General features: G+C 41.6%; 1 protein-coding gene across 7 annotated transcripts in view; it reads left to right on the plus strand.

Annotated features, from left to right (window-relative positions):
• NAXD (NAD(P)HX dehydratase) overlaps positions 1 to 24,738 on the plus strand; it is a 50,923-nt gene that overhangs the window by 22,260 nt on the left and 3,925 nt on the right. For all 7 annotated transcript variants that reach the window (XM_013194486.3, XM_066985550.1, XM_066985557.1 and 4 more), the window contains 5 exons: positions 407 to 515; positions 13,287 to 13,337; positions 13,418 to 13,522; positions 13,885 to 14,005; positions 23,516 to 23,636. In XM_013194486.3, the coding sequence (XP_013049940.1) occupies positions 407 to 515; positions 13,287 to 13,337; positions 13,418 to 13,522; positions 13,885 to 14,005; positions 23,516 to 23,636 (507 nt within the window). The remainder of the gene's footprint in view (positions 1 to 406; positions 516 to 13,286; positions 13,338 to 13,417; positions 13,523 to 13,884; positions 14,006 to 23,515; positions 23,637 to 24,738) is intronic.

A 24,738-nucleotide genomic window follows, 5' to 3' on the forward strand; every position in this document is an offset into this window, starting at 1 on the left:
TACACTTGTGAGATGGTGGCTCTCTCTCCAAGGTGTAATCTCTACAGGGAAACATTAAATAGGGAACTGTGACAGACTGTAACAACTGTTGATTCCCTGCCCTTTTCTTCTATTTTTTTTTTCTTTTAATATTTTGTAATAGCTGTAGGGGATACTTGTAATTATTTCCTCATTTTTATGTGGTATCCCTTAAGGAATGAATTGAGAGAAATGTTTCATTTTAGCTATTTGGACAACCATGCCATATTTCCTGGGCTACAAATGTTTGGTAATTTGAAGGATAAAATTGCCTGACACTCAGGATATGAGAGAGCTCTTTCTGTCTTGCATCTGGAACTCAGATTTTGAGAATACTAAAATGAAGCCTTTTTGAACATGCCTTTTTTTTTTCCCTAATTTTGTTTAGTGATAGTCCGAATGCTGTCTATGAGGTGGAGAAGTGGTTGCCACGACTGCACTCAGTTGTCATAGGACCTGGCTTAGGTAGAGATGAAGTTCTACTTGAGAACGCAAAGGTAATATGTTTCCTGCTATTTTATTCTATGTCTTCATGTTGAACTTTATTAACCAATTCCATATCTATGTGATTACACTGATGTTTCTGGTTAACAACTAACAAAGTAAGTAAAATTGTTGCAATATATTTCCATGATTGAAAGGGGGGGGCTCTGTGATAAAATACTTTCTGTAGTTCATTCTTACTTACTTCTCTAAGAAGGCTATATATTTATTTTTTATGAGTGGTTAGTATTTATTGTAGCAATTATAATTTAAAGGGAAGAGTTTAATTGGATATTGTTGACAGAAAATTACAGATGTTAATTATGGTCTTCATTATTAAAATGAAGAGTGATACTTTATGTTCAGGCACCCACACAGTTGTTTTGATTTGCTTCTGTTTTGATTGTGAAAGTTGCTAATTAAGAAATAGATGTTGGCACCTCTGAAGGGCTCTGTATTTTCTTAGGTGCCGAGCACCTGTACTATAAGAACCTAAATATGAATTTCAGTTTCTAATTTTAGGAGCTGTGTTTGGCAGCTTGTGAAAGGAGAGGGGCCAAAGAACAGGGACTGTGTCCCCTTGCAATAAGAAATAATAGTCTTAATTATAAAATGTTGCAGATTTCTACTCTGGATAAAGAAGTAATCCTATTTTCTGTCAAGTCTTAGTGGAAAGCTGAAAACAGGAGCTTAGATAGCTCTGTGCTCTAACTAATAGGCACTTACACAGTCTTCCAGGCGATGTCTTGTATTACTGCCAATAGATCTCTGCATGTTCAAAGTACGTATTTCACTTTGTACAAAATTAGAGCGACATTAATGTAAAAAAGAATTCTGAGGACTATTACTGAATTAATCAGTGGTACTAACAAGTGCAATTAATAGAAATTACAGAAATGTTGACAGTTGCACAGTGAAATTACAAATCAGAGGAGGCAAGAGACTGGAGACCACACGATCCAAGACATTCAGAATACCTTGGGATTGATGGAGGGCATTTTTGCTAGGCTTTTGTTAGAGAAAGTTGCTGTTGTAGTTCTTCACTACTTTAATTCTCCTTCTGTTTTCAAAAAATGTTTGTTTTATGATATAGAGGTGCAAAACTAAATAGAGGTGCAAAACTAAAAAAAAAAAAAAAACCCAAAAAAAAAACACCAAAACATGACTTTGGAGAGTGGCAATAAAGAAAATTATTATAGGTGATGAAGAAATCAAATTTGATGCTGAATGTAAAATTTCAACAAAGATGTTTTTTGAAATCTTTCTTTAGAATTCTTTTTGCAGAAAAAAAAAAGATTTGAGCAATGATTTTTCCTTTTTGTTTTATTTTTACTTCTTTTTTTTTTCCTAGAGGAAATTAACTTTAAACAAAAGAAAATAAGGCTTTTTTTAGAATATCTAAAAGATCTAACATAAGCTTCTTCAGTCCATCTGGGCTTTCTAAATATCTGTCATGTTCTTATCTGTAAGATATTATGTGGAAGATTCCTTTATTATTTTTTTCTTCATTGCTAAAAATAATTTTTGCTTTCTTAGTGAATTACAATCATACTTTTACTTCAGCCTGGGTGTCCTGTTTGAGCTTTCTTGAAGTTAAAGAAATAAACTCAGCCAATGAAGACAAGCTGTTTGGAAGTTCTTTCATGCTAGGGCCATGTTTATGCGAGCTGTAGATCTGACCTTGTTAATTTCAAGCCACATTAAAGCTCAAGTTCTTTGCGCTATAATTATGTAAGTGTTCATTAGTTATTCAGTTGTGGTGTGTTTCTTTTTTTTAATCCAGCAACCATAATCTTCTAAATTCTTCATTCATCCAAAAGCTTTAAGTGCATGTAATTGGGGACAAGTGAACTCTGGTTACCTGCTTGAGGAGGGCTGGTGTTTCTCTGTGCTGAGGAAAGGCTGAGCCTCCCTCTTGCTTCAACAGTGAATTTTAAGCTTTGTATCACTCCTCACCTTCCAAAAAACAAGCAAGTGATGATTGCATTGCTATTTTAAACTCTTCTAAGGGGCTGACTGGGTATATAATTTTCGCTCTTCCCTTTAAGCTAACCTCAGCATGCTGTCACTTGAATACAGGGCTGAGATGCAGATTAGTGTCTGCTTTTGTTTCAGGGGTTTGTATCAGAGTGGCGGTGACAACGGGAGGAGGTTTCTCCTCTTCCTCATTCTGCCCCATTAAAGTGATGAGGCCTAGTCGTCTGTCACCTCTCTGATGCTGTTCTTGTTTGGGTCGTGTCGGAACTGTGCCAGCACGTTGCCAACGAATGTGCTTGTCCAAACAGTCATGTGTTTGGGCTGCTTTTCTCTTCCGAGCATTGAGAAATCAAGGCACTAAGGCAGCGACCTGCAGTTTCTGGTATATGGCTGGAGGACAGTGATTTTTGTCATGGAATAGCCCTAGTGCTTGCTGACCAGGTGGTGCATCTTCTCACTCAGGACCCTTTGTTCTCTTGGTGACCCTATGATATCGTCTGCCTCCTTCATGCTTCATGCCTGCAGCGTGTGCCTGCAGTGTGGCATTTCAGGTCTTTTCAACAGTCTGATGGAAAGAAGCGCTTTGTGATTGGTTTCCTCCTACTTTTCTCTTGAGCGTAGTGGCACTCTGAATACGTACTTGTAGGCTTCCTGTGATTGTCTGGTTTTGGCTGTAATTCCGTCCACAAGTCCTGTTAAAAGAAGCTAACTCAACAAATTTTATCCCCCCCCTCTTGTGTGAGCCTGTGCTAAAACCCTTGCATACTGTTCCTCAGTTGCCTGGGTGAGGTCTGATGCCCTGTCGGAGTTTCCTAGTTACAGGTTTGCAGGACCAGGAGCTGCAGGTTCAGAAAAATCTGCTAAAAAAAGCTTTTGTTGGGTCCTTTTTTGTTGTTTGGATCCCATGCAGGTGTGGCAGCTCTAGACTTGGCATGATTAGACCTTCCATCTCTGGAGCAAATAAGCATTCCAGGCTATTCTCCAGAAAGAGAAAGAAACAAAAAATCATTTCTGCTCCACACCTTAGCTTTGGAGCATCCAGGTTGAATCTTCTCTGCTCCCCATTCTACTTCAGTCTTCAGTAGTGCTGTTTCCACATCTTGTGTGGAGCTCGGCTACCACAGCCAGCTTCCTTGTAGGCAATACAAGGCCACGTGTTTTTCATTGTCCGTGGTTGATCCTGGCCAATGGTGACACTACCACTGCTTCTTTGTGTTCACCTCAGCTGGTATGCAGGCTGGTGGTGGTTTAGACTCTGTTGAGACAGAGTTCAGCTGTCACGTGCAGACAAGGCCAAGGTTCCTGGGATTGTCCTCAGCCACTGCTTAGAGGCAGCATATTTCCAAAGCTATTGTCTGTTCGCCTTTTATTTCACACAGAAGAGGTGGTGTGCCCGTATTGTATGTCCCCACCACAGAGCACTTTCTTCAGCCATCTCAGGGATGATAATTGCACTTCTGGTCTTACTCTGATGTGGATTTTTTTGTAGCCTCAAGTTTGGAACGAAGGGAGTTCTCACCTGTACCATCAACCAAGTTCCTGTCTTCCAGGATGATGAGTGCAGTTTCTCAGAAGAATTGGGAAAGGAGTACTATATTCCTTGCAGAGCCCTTTGGGAGCGTAGATGATACTCCCTAATGCTTCAGGTTGTTCCTGTATTCTGCCTGCTGCCTGGCAATCAGGAAGTTATGGGCTTAGCTGTTCCTATATCAGTTTCCAGCCTCTTGTCATCTCCTTTCCCCTTCTCCTCCTGGCATGAATGCAGAGCAAAGAAAAGCATTCAGCCTTGTGAAGAGCCTTATCCTTAATCGAAGCGTGACTTTGACATTGAAATCATCTTTCGTTGTCACTGGGTTCATTGCCTCTTCCCCTGAACTGGTAGCAGTGAATCCTGCATTCGGCCACTCCGGTCTTCCTGTGTTTTGTCTTGCAGCAGCAAAGGTGGATGGCTGTTTTCAGCAGAGCGTGCTTGCTTTCCTCCTGCAGGAGAGGTAATGATTAATAGCAAGATCAACTGGGTTCTCAAAATGCACGCTTGTTCCTCTTACTCAATTCTCAGTCTTCGTTTTAGCTCCAAGAAAATGTTCTGAATACCAGCCTGGGTTCTACTTTTGACTGAGGCCCTGCCTAGCTGCCGTTTCTGCCCATTGCTGTTGGTAGATAATACTTCTGTTCCTCTCCCCCCAGGCCTCCTTAACCCAAGATGAGGGCTTGAGCTCCTGAGGCTCGTGAGACAGTCATTCAAATATTATTTTCTCCTTGAAGATCTCTGCTATCTGCTAGGATATACATTTCAGAAAGCTCATCTTCCACCCCACTTGAATCACTAGCTAGTTAAGATTGCATGGAAATTTCTTGCCTTTAATTACTTCTAGCAAGGATTGAGAGAGGTTTGGGTCATTGTCATGGGTTCCCTCCATGGAGCGTGCCCAGAGAGTCCATTGGAAGCTTTCCCTTTTAGGTGGATTCTCAGTCCCACCTCAAATGAGGTATTGGCTTTTCTGCCTTTGTTTTTTGTTGATGTGGATTAATTTCCTCCCTTCGGGCCTCATGCCTTCAGGATTTACTCAACACTTCACAGCCTTAATAGGTGGTAAGAAAGGGACCAGATGCTTCAGTATGCTATATCTGCACTGGTTTTTACAAGCTCGAAAGGACTACAGAGTATGGAGCCACCTTCTGTCGTCAGAGCAGTCTGGTAAAGCTAAATCTGTCACATGGGCTTTGGGAAGCGATTTCCTCTTGATATCTGAGCAGATACCTAAACACACTGGGTTCTGTTTGTATTTATTAAAAGGCATCTGAGAAGCACCCCAGGCTAATGCTGTGGTTGTCAGATCAGTGTTGTCTGTGATAGCTACCTCTGTGTGTGAGTGTGAACAACAGGATGCGTTACTCTTTGGGAACACCGCTCGTGCGGGCTCAAATTAGCAGAAAAATTATTTACCAGGAACTTAGTTTTTCGCTACGTGTAACATGAGCACGTGCTTCCCGCCCTGTTTATGTCATCTGCAAAATCCTCTGGAGATTCCTGCTGCGGGGATTCAGCAGTTCGTAGGGAACTTGAGTAGCACCGAGGACGTGCAGCTTTTTTCCTCTGCCCTCAGCTGGGAGGAGGTGAGGTGGATGGAGTCTTAACGCCTGTGATACTGCAGAGACAAAAAACAGAGGGCGTGTATGTGCACCCATTGTGAAAATGTATCTGTAAATCGTGTATTTTTCTCAGCCCCCACCCAACCCCTAAGACGGATGCATATCCTCCACGTAGTATCCAGTGAGAAAATACTCTCTAACTAGCCAAGAGTCATTGCTTTCAGACAGCCTGGCGAGAGTCAGAATTCATGGAGACCTTCACCTAAGGTGAGGCAGCTCCTGGGGTATGATGCGGTTGGTTTTGGTGCAGATAAAGCTTGGGAAGGCCAGCTCTAAGCAGAAAAATGCTGTTGGTTACACTGAGCAGTACTGCTGCTTATGCTCAGAACTATTAGTATTCTGTGGCTTCCTCACGAATGTCTTGATTAGAAGAACAGTGTTTGAAAATATGCTAACAGGACCTTAAATACAGGTTTATGCAGCTTGCAAGCAGAATTTATTTTCTAATATATGTAATGGGTCTTGATGAAAGTCATTCACGGTGAAGTGGGATGTTTATTTGCTTTCTGTGTGCAGGCTTATATTGTTGTTTAACTTGATTTTGATTCTTAAAAGCATTTGTAAGCAAAATGCTGGCACCGAATACCTTTTCAACTTTCTGAACGGTATTCAGCTAAGAAGACTAAAAAGAAATTGGCAGTGATAAATTCTGCAGTTCAACTTAAGTTTATTTGTTTCTTTTTAAGACAAAATGCCAACAGCTCACCGTGCATATCCCAAGCCAAATTTAACATTAACATAACCAACCATAAATTGGAAACCTTAAAGAGTTTGCTGTGGGAGTGTAAATGTTCAGTGGATGAGACAGCATGTGAAAACTCAGTGCATTTATTTATTCTGACTTACCATTCTTACTTTGGATTGAAGTAAGCAGGATTATTGCTTAAACTGGATTTGGATGGGTTTAGGGACGGGAATACATAAATGCAGCTTCCCAAGTGGTATCTACTTGTGCATGAATTCGCAAGGGATAACTAAAAAGGAGCGCTCTGTCTTCTGCATAGCTGGGATAGCACTTCAGAGGCTTTTGCTTTGTTTTCTTGTGTTTCTTCGTGTGTTCAGACATGATGTTCGATTATGTCACTTCTTTTAAAATTTAACATATGATTGAGGCAGACATTAAGCTGCAGTTTTCTTCCAAGTCAGCAACTGATCTGCTTTGAATTCAAAAAGAGAATCCAGAAGTGGATCACTCTTATCTTTTTTTTTTATGTGGAACAGAACAGTTTTGATTAACCAACATCTTACAGCATTTTCAGCTTTGTTAGTTGCAACAGCAGCTTTTAACATTTCCTAAAGCACCTGATGAGGTACTGAGGTACTCTTTAGAGTTGTTTTCACTGTCTGCCTGGCTTCAAAGAAATACTTTCTATGCACATGAAAATTGATTTTGGAAAAGAGGGCCTAGCATATGATAATAGAGGTAAAAGACAAAAGACCCAGTTAAATTGAATTTAGCAGAAACCATGAGATAAAGATGCTATTTGTATCAAAGAAGGGATATTTGTCTCTGTTAAATGATTCATTCAGGTGGTCTGAGTTGTGGTTAGTAGTTAATCATTTTGTACGTAAGGTTTGAGAGCTTAAAATGATTAATGAGCTAGTGATAGTTACGCATACAGAAATCTATAAAGTAAAACTGAAGCAATTAAGCTAGCTGAAGGTAATTTATATAGATGTTGGCTACAAAGTGAGATTCTGATTGACGATGCTGGATTTTGAAAGGAGGGTGAATTCTTGTATCACTTTGTGGATGACACAAAGGTGACAATGCAAAGAGCCTCAAGCAGAGGAACTCCAGTTTTAACAATTTTCAAAACCTTCTGTATCAAATCCCCTCTCTTTAGGGAAGCTTCTTTCCCACCTCCCTCCCCCAGCAACCGTGGCTGTAGCCTTGAGCACAGCTTGGACTTGGAATACGTGTCTACCTCTAGCTGTGCAAGATTACACACTCGTGCTTGCCAAGCCCATTTTCCAAGCCTCTCTGCCACAGAGCTGCATCCTGACCTCTGTGCAGCCGAGGCCATGCTAACTCTGCATTATTCCAGGTTTGAAGCACAGAAATGTTTCCTCAGGTTTTTAGTGCCTCTCTGTAGGAGCTGGCATGCAGTGTGCTGGGGTGGGACTTGTTTTTAACTCCCGGGCACCTTGGTGAGAGGTGGGGGCTGCAGAAACATTTCCAGCTGCAGTATTTACAGGGAAATTTCTGTCTATTTCTTCCTTTGTATCTCTTTCTCCCAGGCAAAACTATGGATCTGGGCTTGCTGGATGAGAGTAGGTAGGGTCCACGTGGAAAATACAAGGCAATAGAGAAGCATTTCAACAGCAGTTTCCAACCCTTGGAAGGCAGTAGCAACTTCCAGTAGTGTTTTATTTGTAAAGGGAGCTGCTATTCCTTTTTGATCATTTATGGTTGTACAAGACATAAGCAGTGCCAGGTTCTTCCCTTTTGCATGTCTCTGCCACTCGGAAGCTAGGAATTGTTGCTGCCTCGAGTCTGGCTACTCCCGCTTAGTTGGACAGTCCAGTGTAGTCAGGTCAGCAGCACGTGCTGCTGGACTGCAAAACCAGCTGCCTGGTTTTTAACCAGTATTTCAGAAGTGGTATTTGAGCTTTCAAAGAATGGGCCTCCCATCTCATCTCTCTTAGAAATCTGATTATTGGCAAGTTGTAGGCATGCAAGCTGTTGTTTAAAGGATCTCACCTGCTTAACAGCCCTCCTAAGACATTTCGTCTTTACTTTGGAGCATCTAGCAAAAAATTTCACAACATACTTGGCATTTGCAGACTGCACTAGAATACGTTTCGGTGGGCTGAGGGCAAGATTATGCTGCTTACCGAAGTGTTTGGATGTCGTCGTGGTCAGTGCTATCCAGCATGCTGAGTCTTGAACTTCTTTTTGAACACGTGGGTAAGGAATTTAGCCAAGAGTGAGCCAAGACGTGACTCTTTTGCAGGGACCTAGGAAATGCAGCGTTCACTGCTGGTGTCAGTAAAGGAAACCTTGCCCACAATATCTCTCCTGTGCAAGGTAGAAAGATGACTGTGCTGTATCCTTAGTGAAAATTAACTGTTGTTGTGGGGTAGATGTTGAGTCATATGCTGCTTTTGTGGTTTTCTGTTTATTTCATTAAAATTCAATCTTCTGTTAAAACCATTGGCTCCAATTTCCTGATTCTTCCCTTTGCAAATACCGAAGGCCAAGGTTATTGTGCAGCTAAACCAGTTCATCAGGAAAACCACAAGAAGCGATATGGCTGATAGTACATTGAAAATCATTGCAGGCATTCTGCTGCCAATCCACATCTAATTAAAAAAGCTGGAAAACACATTTAAGTCAGGTGTAGGCAAAACAATGCATAATTGTCTTTTCCGAGGAGCCGTGGAGGGCCAGGCTGTACACTGTTTAAATCAGGCAGAGTAAATAGGACATGTATGTATGCTCTTGCTGGTTTGTGGGCTTGCGGGGAGGTGTCCAGACTGACTGCAGAGTTCTGCAAGAAGCTGTGGAGGCTCACCTGGACTGTGCTGCCTGGTGCCTTCTCCGTGTGCAGCAGGACTACAAAGCTCAGTATCTCTGACAAGGGGCTGTCCAAAATCCCCAAAATGTTAGGGCTCTCTGTATGAAAGGTGAAGATGGAAATTCGCGCCTCACTGAATATCACAGAGGAAGGGTCTGGGTTTCAGTCTCCGATATCTTGGCTAACCCAGTTGGCCGTAGGCTGTGAAGCTGGACGACAGCAGCACATCGCTTTTGCTTCTCCTTGTTGTCCTCTCTGCTTCGTGACCAGTGCCAAGGTTGCCCTGTCAGGCCAGTCCTTCATTTTGGGTGTCCCTGAGCGCTTGTGAGACCCCAAGTGAAGGACGTGCTCCTGCCCTCTCCTGCACCAAGCTGAACCACTGGTTTTGCAGCGTAGTAGGTTCTGTGTAAGGAAATGTAGTCCATTGGAATACCTTGGAGCTAGAATCTCCAAAATCTTAATGCTCAAAACGCCATTTGAGGGGAAGGGGCAACGTCTTGGTTTTGTCATTGATACCTGTATGCGATGCTGTTTAATTATGTGACTGGCGTTTGGAAACCTGCCTTAACTTGATATCAGGTGCATTCTTGGTAACATTTCTTAGTAGTTTTAATTAGCAACGTTCTCTTCTATGTCCTTTTGCATATAAGTAATTGTTACACGGGATAAAAGTGAACAGATGGCTCCCGCTCATACAAAGAGTCCCATTAGAAACCATTAAATACATTTTGGTGCGAAAGTAGTTAGTCTGAGCTGTATTAATTATACAATTAGCAGAGAAGATTTTTCTGTATGCCGCAAGTATTAACACGGGAAAGTCCGTGCCAAATATGAAAAGGCAGATTTGGCTGAAAATTCGTTGTGCTTCCATAAATAAAATACCCCGCATAGAGGAGGATGTAACCGTTACTGCTCTATACCCCTCTTACTCAAGTAATTATTGTATGCGGTATTTGCAGTAATAGAGTGTTTAAAAGCAGGGTTTGTCTCACCTAATTCTTGATGTCTAGAAACAGAGCATTAAGTTTTCTCTCCTCTCTCTGTGGTAACTGAGGAGGGACAGGTATGTTTGCTGGCGATGCATCCCACCCTAAATGCAGTGTCTAAGCCAATGGCACTCTCGCGGTGAGCCATTTCACCCCTAAATAGCAGCAGGTGAGGTGAGTCCTGTCCCCAGTCAACGGGAAGCAGAGGTTCTCCGATGAATGCTGTGTCCTTCAAAAGGTGGTTGTCTTATGGGGGCTTATATCTCTGTTTTTATGGTTACCACGTTACTCCTCTCCCCAGAGCTTTGTCTCTGAGGTTCCTTCTCTGTCTCCAAGCAGCTTCTGTCTGGGTTTAAGGAACAGGAGGAAAGGAGAATAATTACTTTTGGATTTGTGTTTTTGGAATAAAAAATGAGCTTTCTAAACAAGGCAAAGAACTTTGTATCCCCTGATTATTTGTTTTATAAGGAGAGAAAGAGAAAGCAATAATCGCTTCAGTAAGTTAGATTAGAAATTGGTACCTCAGAGACTCAGTACACAACAAAAGTTGCTTGGCCAGTAGATTTTTCTTAACTACATCTGAGTAGAGGTCAGATGTCTCTCATAGATTGTGGAGGGCATGTTAGAGAAGTGGGAGCTCAAAACATTATTAGGAAGAAATGCCTTATTTCTCCAGAATGTACCAGTGACCTCACCTTCCAGAAGCAATTTACCTGTACATATACTTCTGTGCTTTGTGGCTTCCACTTTTTTTTTATTATTATTATTAAGCATACAATCTTTAGTGGATCTTCAGAATGCATTGATTTAGCCTATTGTTAGATATGTAGAGAAATTCTAACCACTAGGCAAAATGACAGCAGTGAGAAAACATGAAAAGGGGCCAGACGATAACAGCAACAGCCAGACCTTAACTGTTTCAGAAACAGAAAACATCTGGCCAAATTAATTCACTGGATTGATCATAATGAAGTTAGGAGAATCGTTTGGATGGATATTGACTTCTGAGATCTGTGTCTTGCATCAGGCTTCATTAGGGGAAATCTTTTTTGGTTTTAAAAAACAAACCGTCATGGAAGGTTGGCGTACTAAAACCGACATAGTGGAATAAACTGAGGATTCATATTAATTGGAAGTGGGACAGCAATCATTTAAGTGTACTGAAAGGGTTTGGGGAAGCTGCCAATGAGCAAAAATATTCTGTCTAATTAAAACTGGTTATAAAATAAGGTTGCAGTGAATGGTATTTGTGTCGTCAAAAATTCTGGGGGCTGATCTGAAAGCTTTCTTACATAGTGTCTTGCTAACCTCTGGGGTTCAGTGCGGTGTGATATCTAATCAGAAGAGCCTAGTACAGTTCAGAAGTAATTGGACTTTTAGATGTATAACATTCATTTATGCAGGAAAAAAAACAGGGTGCCATATCCACAGCAGTATTTTATTATAACCAAGCGAGTCAAATTAAATGTAATTGTTAATGAACACAGTAGGGGCAAAGCGGTACAGTTTCTGTGAAGGAAAACTGAGCTGTGCACATCTGTGCTGATTAATATTAACGAATAAAGAAATGACTCCATCTCATAAATTTCTTAAAATCTTTGAAAGAAAGGCTACCTAGTTTTCAATATGCCACAACTAATTCTGGTATGTTCTGAGATTCCAACCTTGCACAGCTGTTAAATATACTTATTTGTAAATTTGAATAATTTAGTACTAGTTGGATGGTATGAGTTGTGTAAAACTTGTTATTGCTTCAAAATTAAAGTAGCTGAGTATAAATGAAGACTTGTGGTGTTTCCCTGGAACCCCAAGAAGGATGGACACCTGGTGGGCTGTGAAACATAGCCCAAGCTGAGACCTGTGCAAGGGCGTGCATGTAATGGAAAGGTTTATATTCTGTAGTGGCTTCCAATTTAGCTGCAGCTGTGTTTTGAGAGATGTCCTCAGGCTTGTTGCAGTGGGTAGTGTTTCAGTCTCACACTTACGACACGAAAACAGTGCCTAAGCAAACAAAAGTAATGTTGGGTTAAAGCATGCTGCTAGATTCTGGTCATCCATTTGAAAACAGAAGGGAAACATTTCTGCTGAAACTGGAAAAAAAAAAGTCATGTAGGAGTGAGGATGTAGGTTCCATAGTTAATAATTTATGGGAAGCAACGTGGGCTGTGTTTTTGACCACAATACAAGAACAGAGGTACACTCAATACCTTGTAAGTTAATTAAATGCTTCTTCCTTACTCCTTACCTAATTTCTTGATAACCTGTGGAGCTCGGTGCCATATGATAGCTGATCTGAAAAGCCTAATAATGTACAAAAACTATCAGACTTCTGGATGGATACCACTCTCTCTTATCTTATACAAGAAAGAGATAAACTCTCCAGCTTCAACAACAGAAGTTAGTAATGACCAACATTATAAAAGCTTGATTATCGCTCATTGCTCATTAAAAAAGCTTGAGCATCAGTTGTTGGTTGCCACTGCGCTGTTAGGAGAGAAAACAAGGGCAGGCAGTCTGCTGGTACATATTGCTTGCTGAGAAACAGTTTTGCAAACAGTCTTTTCTCTTGACCTTTTTGCTTTTGTTTTGAAGGCGTAAAACCTCTGGGGTCATGAGTGGAATGACATGTATTATGTACTGTTTGTCTCAGGGTGTTTGTTGTATAGGAACTTGAGTACTGCAATGAGGGCATCATCAGAAAGACAGCTAAGATTAGTGCTATAGTTATGGGTAGAATTTTATCATGACATTATTTATTTGGACTTTTTCTTTTAATTTGGAAATATATGTTTGCTGTGTATGACTTCAGTTAGCATATAGCCTTCTAGATCAGGGAGAGTGAGTTGGATTGTTTTTTTTTTGTTTGCATGTCAACACCAGGGTGTCAGTTGTAGAAACCCTGTTGTCACTGCTTCAAACTGGGAGAGAGCAAAGCAGCTGTAAAATTACCAGTTGATACAAAAATGTCTTCTCTTACTTTGAAGATCATAACAGAATTTTTTATTTCACTCTGAAAAAGCAACTTATATGACCAGATTTACTGTACAGCAGCTACCTTTTAGACAGGAAGAAAATGCAGAACTTATTTTGGATGTTACAAGCTTTAAATTAGCAAGCTTCTTAAAGTTATCTACATTTTTTCTTGCAGGGTATTATAGAAAAATCGAAACTCAAAGGAATTCCTATCATTATTGATGCTGTAAGTATATTTTTGATTCATTCAGTGGCTTGACGTTTAAGAATCTATTGAGAAAGTGTTCTTCTTACTGTTTTTTGCAGGATGGACTGTGGCTTATTTCCCAGCAGCCTTCTATTATTCAAGGCTACCAGCGAGCTATTCTTACTCCAAACTATATGGAGTTTAGTAGACTGTATGAAGCTATGGTGAGCTATTTTCCTTTTTTCAATTAAAGTATGTGCAAGTTTAGTCTTGTAGTCTTTATATAGATGAACACGTTATTACTGGACTAAACATTACGTGCTGTTTCATATATGCAAGATGAGCATTGTCTGGGTTTTTATTCCAGGGGATAATTGCCACAACAATGCATTTTCTTAAACAGCTCTTTTTTACAGAAGACCCTTTTAAAGGTATTTTTGGCACTGCAATGGGTATAGAATAAAAATACCTGGGAAGACTGCTGGTGATGCTTTTTCTTTTCCCTACACATGCTGAAGTGACGTGTGTTAGAATTTTTTGTTCTAGTAATAAAATACGTACTGTGTATGGAATTCTTGTGTTGTAGCTTAGAGACCCCGTAGACAGTAGTGATCATCATGGATGTGTATTAAGACTCAGCCAAGCCATGGGGAATTTGACAGTTGTTCAAAAGGGAGAACGAGATCTTATTTCAGATGGAGATAAAGGTAAGTGAAACCTTTTGCTTTTAGCAATGTGATTTTTCTGTTCGTTTTCAGACATAGTCCAGTGGTTGGATTGTATAGTAGCTGCTTGACTGTTCCCCTGATGATCGAAGGGGAGGGAAGGCTGTCTAAAAACCATAAAATATCAACCTTTCGATGCTTTATGTAAGTTGATATTTTAAAAGAGTGCAACTTACTTGCTGAAAAAGTCAATGATTTTATTTCTCATTTAAATGGCTGTAATAATGTTTTACTCTAAACACGTATTGAGAAACTCATTTTTTATAAACTGTTTGAAAATCCTTAGCTGAGATGGTCTAAGTGCAGATGTCACTGCTAAACTAATGAAGAATAATAGTGGTGTTTCACCATGTGTTGGTGTGTCTGAAAAATGCAGATTTCTTGAGATTCGTGGACTGCTTATTGTCCACCATGGGGTTGTAGATTAGTGTGTGTATATATGACTCTCATGTTAGCCCTGACAATTTTTTTTAATTTAGCTCTAGATTGCCATTACAACTTTTTTAAACAGTCACTTACTAATATGGTTAAAGTATACTTAATGAAATTCGCTGCCTATCTGATGCTAAGATCGTTTGCTGTGATAAGTATAAAATTAATTCACGAGTGCCTTCATCCCATTTCGACTACATGGCATTACTTCACATACATAACAAGCAGCAGCTCTGCCTCTAATTACTTGAAATGCTAATCTCTGATAAATGTTTATGCGTTTTCAGAACCTTTTTGTATTTACAGTCAATTTTTCATTACTTGGAGCCATGGGAGTCATTTATAAGGGAAAAATACATGTAATATGACAGTTGGTTTGTGCAGAGACGCTTCCAGGTACCCCCCCCCCCCCCCCCCCCCCCGTTAGTACAGACACTGTAGCAGACTGTGAAGCAAGCTGGGACTGGAAATGGTGTAGTTATGCCTATGTGGTGAAGGGCTTTGTTGGGTCACGCAGTACCCAAGTAGCCCTGCGTCAAGTCTGCTGTCGTGTTTGCACCAATGGCAGGCTTGATTTGTAACCTTGGACATCAGTCCAAGGGAGAATGAACTCTGCCAGAGGAGAAAATACCCTAGCTCCAGTTTCTGTCAGCTAGAGAGCTTTAGAGCACTGTAGCATCTCTTCTTGCTGTGTTTTTGTGTCAACCGTGTTATTTTTATGCAGGTTTGTTGCTTTTGTAATGAATGTCAGGAAAATTGGTGACACCTTAGATTGAGCACATTTCCTAGTACATCTCTGTTCTTTTGAGTTGCTATTCTTGAGATAAGTGTACCCCCACTGCTTGCAGGAGAAAGGAGACAGTATCCATTGTCTCTTGTCACGCAGGATTCAAAAAGGGGAAGCATCTGAAAGTCTTTGCAATTTCAATTTTGAACGGTCAGGCGTGGCACAAATCTGGTGTATGGTGTGCTTTTGGGGCTTTTCATTGTTCTCCCTTCCCTCCTCCCCTTTGTCTTGTGTACTGATTTTTTCTCTCTTAGTTAAGTGGCTTTTTATTTGAAATAAAAAACAATTTTGTGGCTTTATAGCAATTGTTTGATATAGCTATAGGCTGTTTTTGTGTTCTTACATTGGCCCTGTGATTGATGCTTTCTCTCTCCTGGATTACAGACATTACAGGTAGCATTACTGAGCAATAAGAAAGCAGTTGTCAGGTTTAATGCATGTTACAGTGTCGACTACAAACACTGTTTTTAGGGTTTGTGTTGCTTGTAAGAAAGTTCCTGAGAATTTTGCAGAAATTAAAGACGTCAGCTTCCTTTTAAGAAGAATGTTCTTTGGGTCTGGGAGTTACTGTTGGTCAATTTTTGAAAGCCTCCTCAAATGCAAAATTACATTGAGAAAGGAGATCCTACCATCTGCTCTGGGCTGCAACGCAGAACACGTTGTCGTGCCACTGACCTTGAATTCTCTCCCAGGTTTTCCGCTCTTAACTTCTGCTTTTTTTCATCTGTCTGTTCTTTTGATCTGATGTCATTTTTTTTCAGCTGAGACAACACACATGATGATTCCAGTGTGAGGGAAATCCAGATCATTGGATCAGGCCAATGTCCTCTGAGCACAATGAAATATTACGAAAAGATCTGCATACTCCTCTTGCCTTTTATTTTTCATATCGTCACCTGTCTATCGTGCTTAAGCCTTACCTATTTTCAGGCATTTCTTGTTTGAGCTCATGTGCTTAGCACGCTGATACTCCAGTTTCCAGATGTCACTTCTAAACTGTCTCCTTCGGGCATATAATGCATGCATACTTTCTGAAAAATTAAGTCTCAATGCTTTCCAGAAAAATCAAAAATTGCAAACCCAGCTATGTGGCTTTGGTGTGCAGTGCTTGGCTGTTGTGGAGAGAAAACTTTCTGAGGATGTAGGGTTTTGTGGCAGGGAAAACCGTGTCTTGGTGAACAGTTTTTAGCTTCGAGTGATTGTAGTGGCTATTGTCACAATACTTTTGTTCATGTGTCTGTAGGAAATTGAGTGAGTAGGTTTACTTTTGTTCGTTTAAGACCAGAAAGGTTATCAAGTGATTTGACAGTGAGGTGGAAGTAAACGTGTTGGTGAAGGATTACGGTTAGCAAACAACTCTAATCTGAGCAAACTGGCACAATAAACTCTGATTGCAAGCTGAGGTATTAACAATTCAGATCACAAGTAAGGCGTGTTTTACAAAGAGTCAAAGAAATTAGCCTGAGAATAGCATAACTAGAACCTTGGTAGATTCCCAGACTGTAAAAAAAAACTGGACACTTTTGAGGTGTTTTTTTTTTTTACAGACCACATCCAAGTGGTTCTTTGTGGCCTTAAAATCAGAACTGAATCACATACATAGCCTGTGTGAAATCAGTAACAACCCTCCACTACAAATGAGGCCTTTCTAAAATGTCTCAGTTTCAGTATCGAGCTGCCAACTGCCCTGTAAACGTAATCAGCAAGATTTTAAATTAAGTTTTATATACTCTTTTTCTCTTTCCTTTTGCAATTTCACATTATAGCTTGGTCTACACTTGTTGATTCCCTGCTCTACAAAGATGAGCTTCACCATGCTCTTGGTAGGTGATATCAGTGCCATCACTGACCAGGGTAGGAATGAGTACTCAGCCTATGGGTAAAAGGTAAGTCAGCTTTTATTCACTACGGCACAGCTCTCTAAGGTTTTCTTTTTATTATTCATCGGAGAACTGGTCAATAATAAAGTGTGGTTATACCAGTCATAGTTCCTAGCATGTTTAAAATTTGGTTAGGTCCTTGAATTAGATCATTTGTTTTATTGGTTCTTTTATTTTCTTTTTTATTTATTTTTTAATGTTACAATGAGTTTTCCCTGTACTTTCCCCAGCACCCGTGTTTGTCCTCTCCGCCCTTCCAAAAGGCAGACCTCATGGGTAACCAGCCAGTTGCTGCCTCTGACTACTTTTACCTGGAGCCAGTAGCCAAACAGTGTTTCCCTCCTGTTGCCCAGCTGCAGCTATGGTCAGGAGAAGCAAAGAAGCATGTGAGAGGGAGTATCGAGTACTGAGTATGGGGTAAAAAGCCATCTGTTGCACTAAATCCCCAAGCAGTACTTAAAATTTCTGCTGTTAATCTGCCATACAGCTGGAAAGAAAGCCATTCAGTGCGTCAGCCCCTGGCTCCCTTAGCTAAAAGCTCTTACAGTGTCCAGCTGCCCAGCAGATTCTGCCTAGATTTTAACCGGGAGGCAGTACCTTGAGCTCCACTCCTGCTTCTGCAGACCGAACAAAACAAGGAGGTCTTGGTGCCTGTCCACTGTCCCACCCTGTTTGCCACTGCATGTGCAGCCCAGCCTGTTGCCTCCCTGGCAGTACTCGTCCGTTATCACATCCATCCCCTGGCTCCTGCACCTATCCAAGGAAAGTAATACGAAATTCAGATTGTTTTCTTTCAACATAATTTGCCTGGTGTTTCGCACTCAAGGACCTAGCTAAGTTTTAAAAGCGTGATTAGGGAATACAAAAGTATAAGCACCCTTTATATAAAAGCCAACTTACATTTTCCACATCAGTTGAGTGAGGTTTCTCCAGCCCAGGTCATTAATATTGGTTTCCCTGTCTGTATGCAGTCTGGAACATGTTTCTGGGAGTCTCCAGTCTCCAGCTATGTAGCTTTGTGAACTAACTTGCAAAAGGAAAAAGATAAATTTCTTATTAGTATGGTATGTTGGTAAAAGGTTTTACTAAAGATCTGGTAATGGTCTAAACGTGAATCTTGCATTTGATGGAACAGAGTGGTTCTTGACAGCTAGCTACATTATGTTGCTTATCACAGAATATGTGGTGGCTTTACTCAGGCAGGCAGTCGAGCTCCACCACAGCCACTCTCACTCCCCCTCCTCAAAGGGACAGGGGGAGAAAATATGATGTAAAAGGCTCAAGGGGTGAGATAAGGACGGGGAGATCGCTCAACAGTTATCATCACGGGCAAAACAGACTCAGCATAGGGAGATTAGAGAAATGTATTACCTGTGACTAACTAGCTAGAGCACTGAGGAACAACAACAAACTACAACCACCTTCCCCCCATCCACCCTCTTGTATTTCCTGCCCCTGAGCAGCACAGGGGAATGGGGAATGGGGGCTGCGGTCAGTCCCTAACACTTCGTCTCCGCTGCTCCTTCACGGTCACTCTCTGCCCCTGCTCCCCGTGGGGTCCCTCCCACGGGATGCCGTCCTTCCCGAACTGAGCCTGCGGGGGCTGCCCACAGGCAGCAGCTCTTCCAGAACTGCTCCCACAGGGCTCCGTACCACGGGGTCCATCCCCCAGGAGCAAACTGCTCCAGCACGGGTCCCCCACGGGCGGCAGCTCCCCCCAGACCCCTGCTCCTGCGTGGGCTCCTCTCCACAGGCCGCAGGGGAACTGCTGCTGCGTGCATGGGGCACCTCCTGCCCTCCTGCTGCACTGACCTTGGGGTCTGCAGGGCTGGGTCTCTCCTCTCTCTCCCAGCTGCTGTTGTGTAGTATTTTTTTCCCCTTTCTTAAATCTGCTCTCACAGAGGCACAAACAACATCACTTATTAGTTTGGCTCTGGCTAGCGGCAGGTCCCATTGGAGCCAGCTGAAATTGGCCCTTAACTAACAGGGGGCAGCTTCTGGATTCTTCTCACAGAGGCCACCCCTTCAGCCCCCCACTACCAAAACCTTGCCACACAAACCCAATACAGCATAGAAAGTAGAAACATGAAACATTCCAATTAAATGAGATTATTTGTTGTTCTGTGAGGTAGCTGGTGTTAGCTGAGGAGTCACAGGGAAGTCAGAATGGTTGTACCTTTCATCTGCACATCCTTAGTTACTTTAGAATAAGTACAATTCTCTTGCTTTGTAAGAGGAAAGCAAGTGCAGAAAACTTGTTCAGGATGTCTGAAAATCATGAATAAAATTTTAATCTCCAGGCTGTCTTTTGGTCTGCAGCCTCAGTAAATGTGGTGCTTCACATAGACTCTTTAGCCTTCTTTTCATCAGCAGCATATTGCAGACATAAGTTACTTTTTACACTGTATGTGAGCCTTCAGTTTTCTAATTGCGACACGTTTAGTAGCTAGTATTCTAAGTAGGGCTGCCCGTACAGAGCTGTATCAAAGTTCATGCTTTCCATTTAACTCACAGTGCTTGATCTCAGCAAAACTACTGAATTCATTTATTTATTTTTTAACTCAGATGACAGCTATTTTCAGTTACATCGCAGGCTGGTTTTTTAATTAAATATATAATAGCCATAAATTTGTCATGCTTCTGGGGCTTGATCTGCCAGCACAGTTTGGGCTGTTAGCTCTTTCGGCTTAAAACTTGCTGGCAGCAGTATAGGTAAGCAAGAGGCAATGATCTGAATGCTTGCCCAAATGCTAGTTTTTATCTTATCTTCAAGGCATGTTGAAAAGGGAGCGATGATAACTTATTTTATGGCCTGAAGTACGTTAGGTACAGAAGCTACTTAATAGCTTGCCCACAGTTACCCACAAAGTTTGGGGCTGAATTTTGATTTTTTTAGTACCTAAAACTCATAAATTTCTACTTTCCAGTATTCTGTCAGTATGACAGCCTTCATTTTTTTGTTTCTGTGGCACTCGTATTTCAGTACAAATTGTTTTAATGGACTTAGATAAAGCAAGAAATCTGGGTGACTATATGACCAACACGTTGTGTTTGCTGCACACAGCTCTGGCAATATTTATGTGCCGTTTAATCGCTGAGACTACGCTGAAACCGTTGAAACAGGGCTGTGGTTGTTCTGACTTCAGCAGACCTCTCTTGCCGTATTTCATTCAGTGATTTCATCAGTGATAACAATTTTATTTCAGCTAGCCTTTTGATACTACAGTCTCTGGATGCTCCATGGATAGGTGGTAGGGAGTTGTTGCTTTGTTGCTTGGTTGTGTTTTTTTTTCGGGAAGTCGCTTGGCATAAATTGTTTTTCATTAAAAGTCCGCCTATTAATTATACTGAGTTAGTTTTTCAATTTTTCACCCTTTGAAATAATGCCTTCAGGTTTGATTGCCAGGACCTATTAAGAAACAAAAGCAGACTCCCTGCCCCAGCAGCCAGTTTGACTGGCGTTAGCTGCTTGTTCCTACGTCTAAAGGCCTGTCGGTAGGACTTTACGTGAACCTCTCCATTACTTTGATTGGGACTGATGTCAGACTGCTTGACCTTAAGTAGCCCTGATTGCTGTCTTTCAACACTGACAAATAGTGGTGGTTTCACTCTTTCCAGTGTCCCTGCTGTTCAACATTCGGTTCTCTTTGATCTCCTCAGCTCTTCCAGAATTAGATGAACCTTGCTTTCTAGGCCTTCTCATTTACAGTGTTCATCGCTATCCTCACTGAGCAGTGGGCAGAAAAATCCTTCATCCTCATGTGAATGCATCGCTCTTCATCTCTCCAGGGAAGAGCTTTCTGCCTTTCCTACATCACCACAGAATACCCCGTCATGTCCATCTAATAAAGGCCTTGTAAGGCTGCCACTTGTTGCTGCTCGGTGCGACGTACCGGGAGGTCGCCCACATGGTTGCTGAAGAAATGCTCAATCCAGTGGGCCATGGACATTTGGTCGGGGATGTTGGATCGGTGGTGAGAGTGAGGAAGATAGCAGTTCATTTTTATTGCTCTAGGAGGAGGTTGGGAGAAGCATCTCGAAGACTTTGTACTTTGTGGATTTGGCAGCATGCCAGTCTGTCGTGAGGGTAGTGCGGGATTCCTTCTTTTATTTTAAAAGCTCTCAGCAGTGGCGATTGTTCAGAGGACTTTTTCATTCCTTTCCACACTGCCTGTCGTTCATCATGCTTTTATTTTGAGATATTTTTTGAGGAACTGAGCTTCTGTGCAAGAACTTGCCAAGCATTATACCTTTCCCCCTCATTCAAGTGAATTTCCTGTAATTCTGCTTCTTTGAAGCTATTGCATGGATTTGTTTTCCAGCATCTCTGTGCGGAGTACAAAGGTCTGCCTTTGTTGCTGCCTGTGAGGTAGTCTGCACATATTTGAGACTTACTTACATAAAAAAAAAAGAACACAAACAAAAGACCACTTTTTGTAGCAGGGTATTATAATTGGCCTAGTTTGAGGAGATCTTACTTTCCTACACAGCTCAAAACTGGCTGGAAGGTTGTGGGGCTACAGAATAGTGGCAGATGGTGACATACAGCTAATAAGCAGGGGCTTGTGCTCGGCTGTCAGTCAGAAGGCCTCAAAGCTTTTGAACAGAGGATTTCCATCCTGCCTCCTGCCAGGAGTTCAAGACCTCAAAGTGAAAATCCTGTGAGATACCGTCTTCAAAGTAGCAGAATTAGAGGTAATTTCTCTGAAGCGCTGTATTAAAAAAAAAAAAAATCCACCTAAAAGGGCATACCTTTTTTCAGATACCTAACTCAGAAGTGTATTACACTTGTGAAATTTGACATTAACTGCTGCTCACTGAGGAACACAGGCGGAATCTTAATTTGGGACCGGGGGAGGGGAGGGGAGACGAGTGATTGGGAAAATTAACTGCTGGGAACGCTGCAGTGGTGTCTGCTGTGTGCACGGTGACTAATGAATCTTTGCCCTCCCAGTGGCAGCAGAAATGCACAACTGCCTGGCCTCCTGAGCCCAGCAATTACCGCTGGAAGAATTGGTAGGAAATGGGAGTGAAGTGCAATTCTCCGCTGCACTGCGTAACAGAAAGCAGCAATGAGCTATGCAGATGAACTGGAAACAGTTTGCTCGTGTTAAGCAGTTTTTTACGTCTTGCTATTTAAGAAGGCTTACCTGCAAGGCCTTCAATTTTTGTACAGACAGATTTTTCCCGTTATCTAAGAGATATGTTCCCTCTAAAAATATGAATAGTACTCCCTCTAAAATGCCTGGGCTGCTCTCTTCATACATCTTGGAGAAACTTAGCCCAGGTGACTGCAGGAAACTGAGGTAAAGGCTGTTGTCCCAGCAGTGTCTTGCTTTAAATGCTTGCTTGTGTACATAGCTGGCCCAGGAATGCACAGTCCATTATGTGCATACTCCTGAGCCCATAGCTCCTGAGTACCTGACTGGAGATCCTAAAGGTTGCTACGTGGCCACCACCGATACTATCAGCTCTTCTGTTCTCCTAGGAGAGGAAAAGAAAGTTCTATTTTTTTCTTTTTCTTTTTTTCTTTTTTCTCAGCCTAGCAAGGAGAGCTAAGGGCAGATACGTACCCACGAGAGGGTTTGGAGAAGAGTAGCAGAGTTGTTGGTGTTCTCTTTTTGTGTGCCTTACGTGTCCTTCAGGCTTCTTCCTTGGGCTTGCTGAGAGTGGAGAGCAAGGGAGTTACGTTCAGTGAAACCATTTGCATGTTCTTTGTAGTTAAAGCTCCGCAGAGATCAGTTTGACAAAGGACCTTTGTATATTTAAAACAGAAATGGAACATCTGATACTCTGACAGAGCCTATCCGCAGTGACACTGCTGATGGAAACGCATGGGCTGTTGATTGGCAGAAAAAGAGATCTCTTTTTGGCTGTATTTTTACAGAGCCTAAGGAAAAGACTGCTTTCGGTAGTTTCTTTCTGATGCACGTGGAAGAAGGCTTCAGAATGTAGCTCTGCTGAGTTCAAAGAGCATTTGCTCTTTGTGAAACCCCTTGCCTTACATTTGTAAACGCTGAAGGTCGGAGGCTCTGGAGAGCTGCGTCTGTGCAGTGGCTCAGTGGAGGGATGTGGTCCAGCTCGGGTTGTGTGCGTGTTGTGGCAGCGTCAGCAGTGTGTGCAAACACGAATCGCTGATCAGTGACTGAATGTTCTGTGCAGGCTGAGATGGAAAACGTAAGGTGCATACGTTGTGTTGTTACTTAGAAAAGACTGAACAGTAATTGGAAAACTATTTTTAAAATGTTAACGCTTTTTTTTTTTTATGAGTAGTGTATTTCAGCATGTACTGCTGCCTGTGAATTTCTTCTGAGTTTAACCCTCGCAGCTCCAGCGTTGTTGTTGTGAATAGACGAAAAAATGCACGACTGTTTTTGGTTTGTTTGTTCACAGTACTGGTGTGCAGCCATGAAGGAAGCAGCCGGAGGTGTGGAGGACAGGGAGACCTCCTTTCTGGTTCTCTGGGAGTCTTAGCGCACTGGGCGTTTATGGCTGGAGCTGAAAAAACAAATGGGTATGAATATTAATTAATAATTTATTAATTCTTGTTAGTCTGTGTTCCCCTGTGGCAGCTGCTGTAGACCTGCCTTAGAACTTTTCAGATAAAATTGGGACTAAAATATCCGTGTACTTTTAAAAACATAAGTGTGTTGTGATGCAGTCCCCTAGTTACTGTTACAGTAAGAAAAACTCACATCTGCCACATTTGAATCACAAGAGTGTGATCCTGGCTCAATTCCCAAAGACACTTACATGTGGAATGTATGTTTTCAAAAGAGTTGAATGCGGGCAAAAAATATGAAGAATAAGTAAGCAGTGGTCACTCACAGTAATATTTCTGTAGTTCAAAAATAGCTTATTTAGTTTTGTTTTTGTAATTTGGTGAATTACCTTGCATTGTACCTAAGTAATACAGTGGGACAGGTAAGTTGAAACTGGGAAACAAAATACAATTTCAAAGAGGGTGACCGTCGTAAGGCCAAGTGGCAGACTGGTTTGCTCATACATCAAGCGAACCTGCACCTGCAGCTGACTGCTGGCTCTCTTGTTAAATGGTGTCAATTCCTCTCTGACTAGTTGGTCCATATAGCTGTGTAGTCTTTCTGTGAAAGTAGCTTCTTTAAACAGAACTGAAAGGAACCTTAAGACAAGTAGTGAGAGAAGAACAGTCTCTTCCCAATAAGTAATGAGCTATAAACTGTGGACTGTAGTCTGAAGTCATGCTTCAGACTTATTCTTAGTCTAAATAGTCATTTAAAAAATACCCTTAGTTCGCTCTTATTTTCAATAATTTATTATGCCTGTTAATGTGGAAATTGTTCACTAAGTAACAAGGTTTCCCCATATACCTTTGAAATATCTTGTCTCTTCGTGTGACTGCATGTCCCTCTAGTACAGTAGCAGCAGTAGCAGTATGCCCTTTGGTAGTATATGAGATCACAGATTGTATGAGAAGTCAATTTGGAGCGTTCCATTTCTTCTGCTGAAAAAAAATTGATTTTACCATCTCATTGTTTGTCTTGTCCAAAGATTTTCTTTTCAGTGTTTCCTCATATGGCAGTCTGTCGTTTTCTAGGTATCTTTTCAATCCTGTTTGAACTTTTTCAGTCTCAGGG

The sequence above is a fragment of the Anser cygnoides genome, chromosome 1, assembly GCF_040182565.1.
Source record: "Anser cygnoides isolate HZ-2024a breed goose chromosome 1, Taihu_goose_T2T_genome, whole genome shotgun sequence".
Classification (NCBI taxonomy): Eukaryota; Metazoa; Chordata; class Aves; order Anseriformes; family Anatidae; genus Anser; species Anser cygnoides.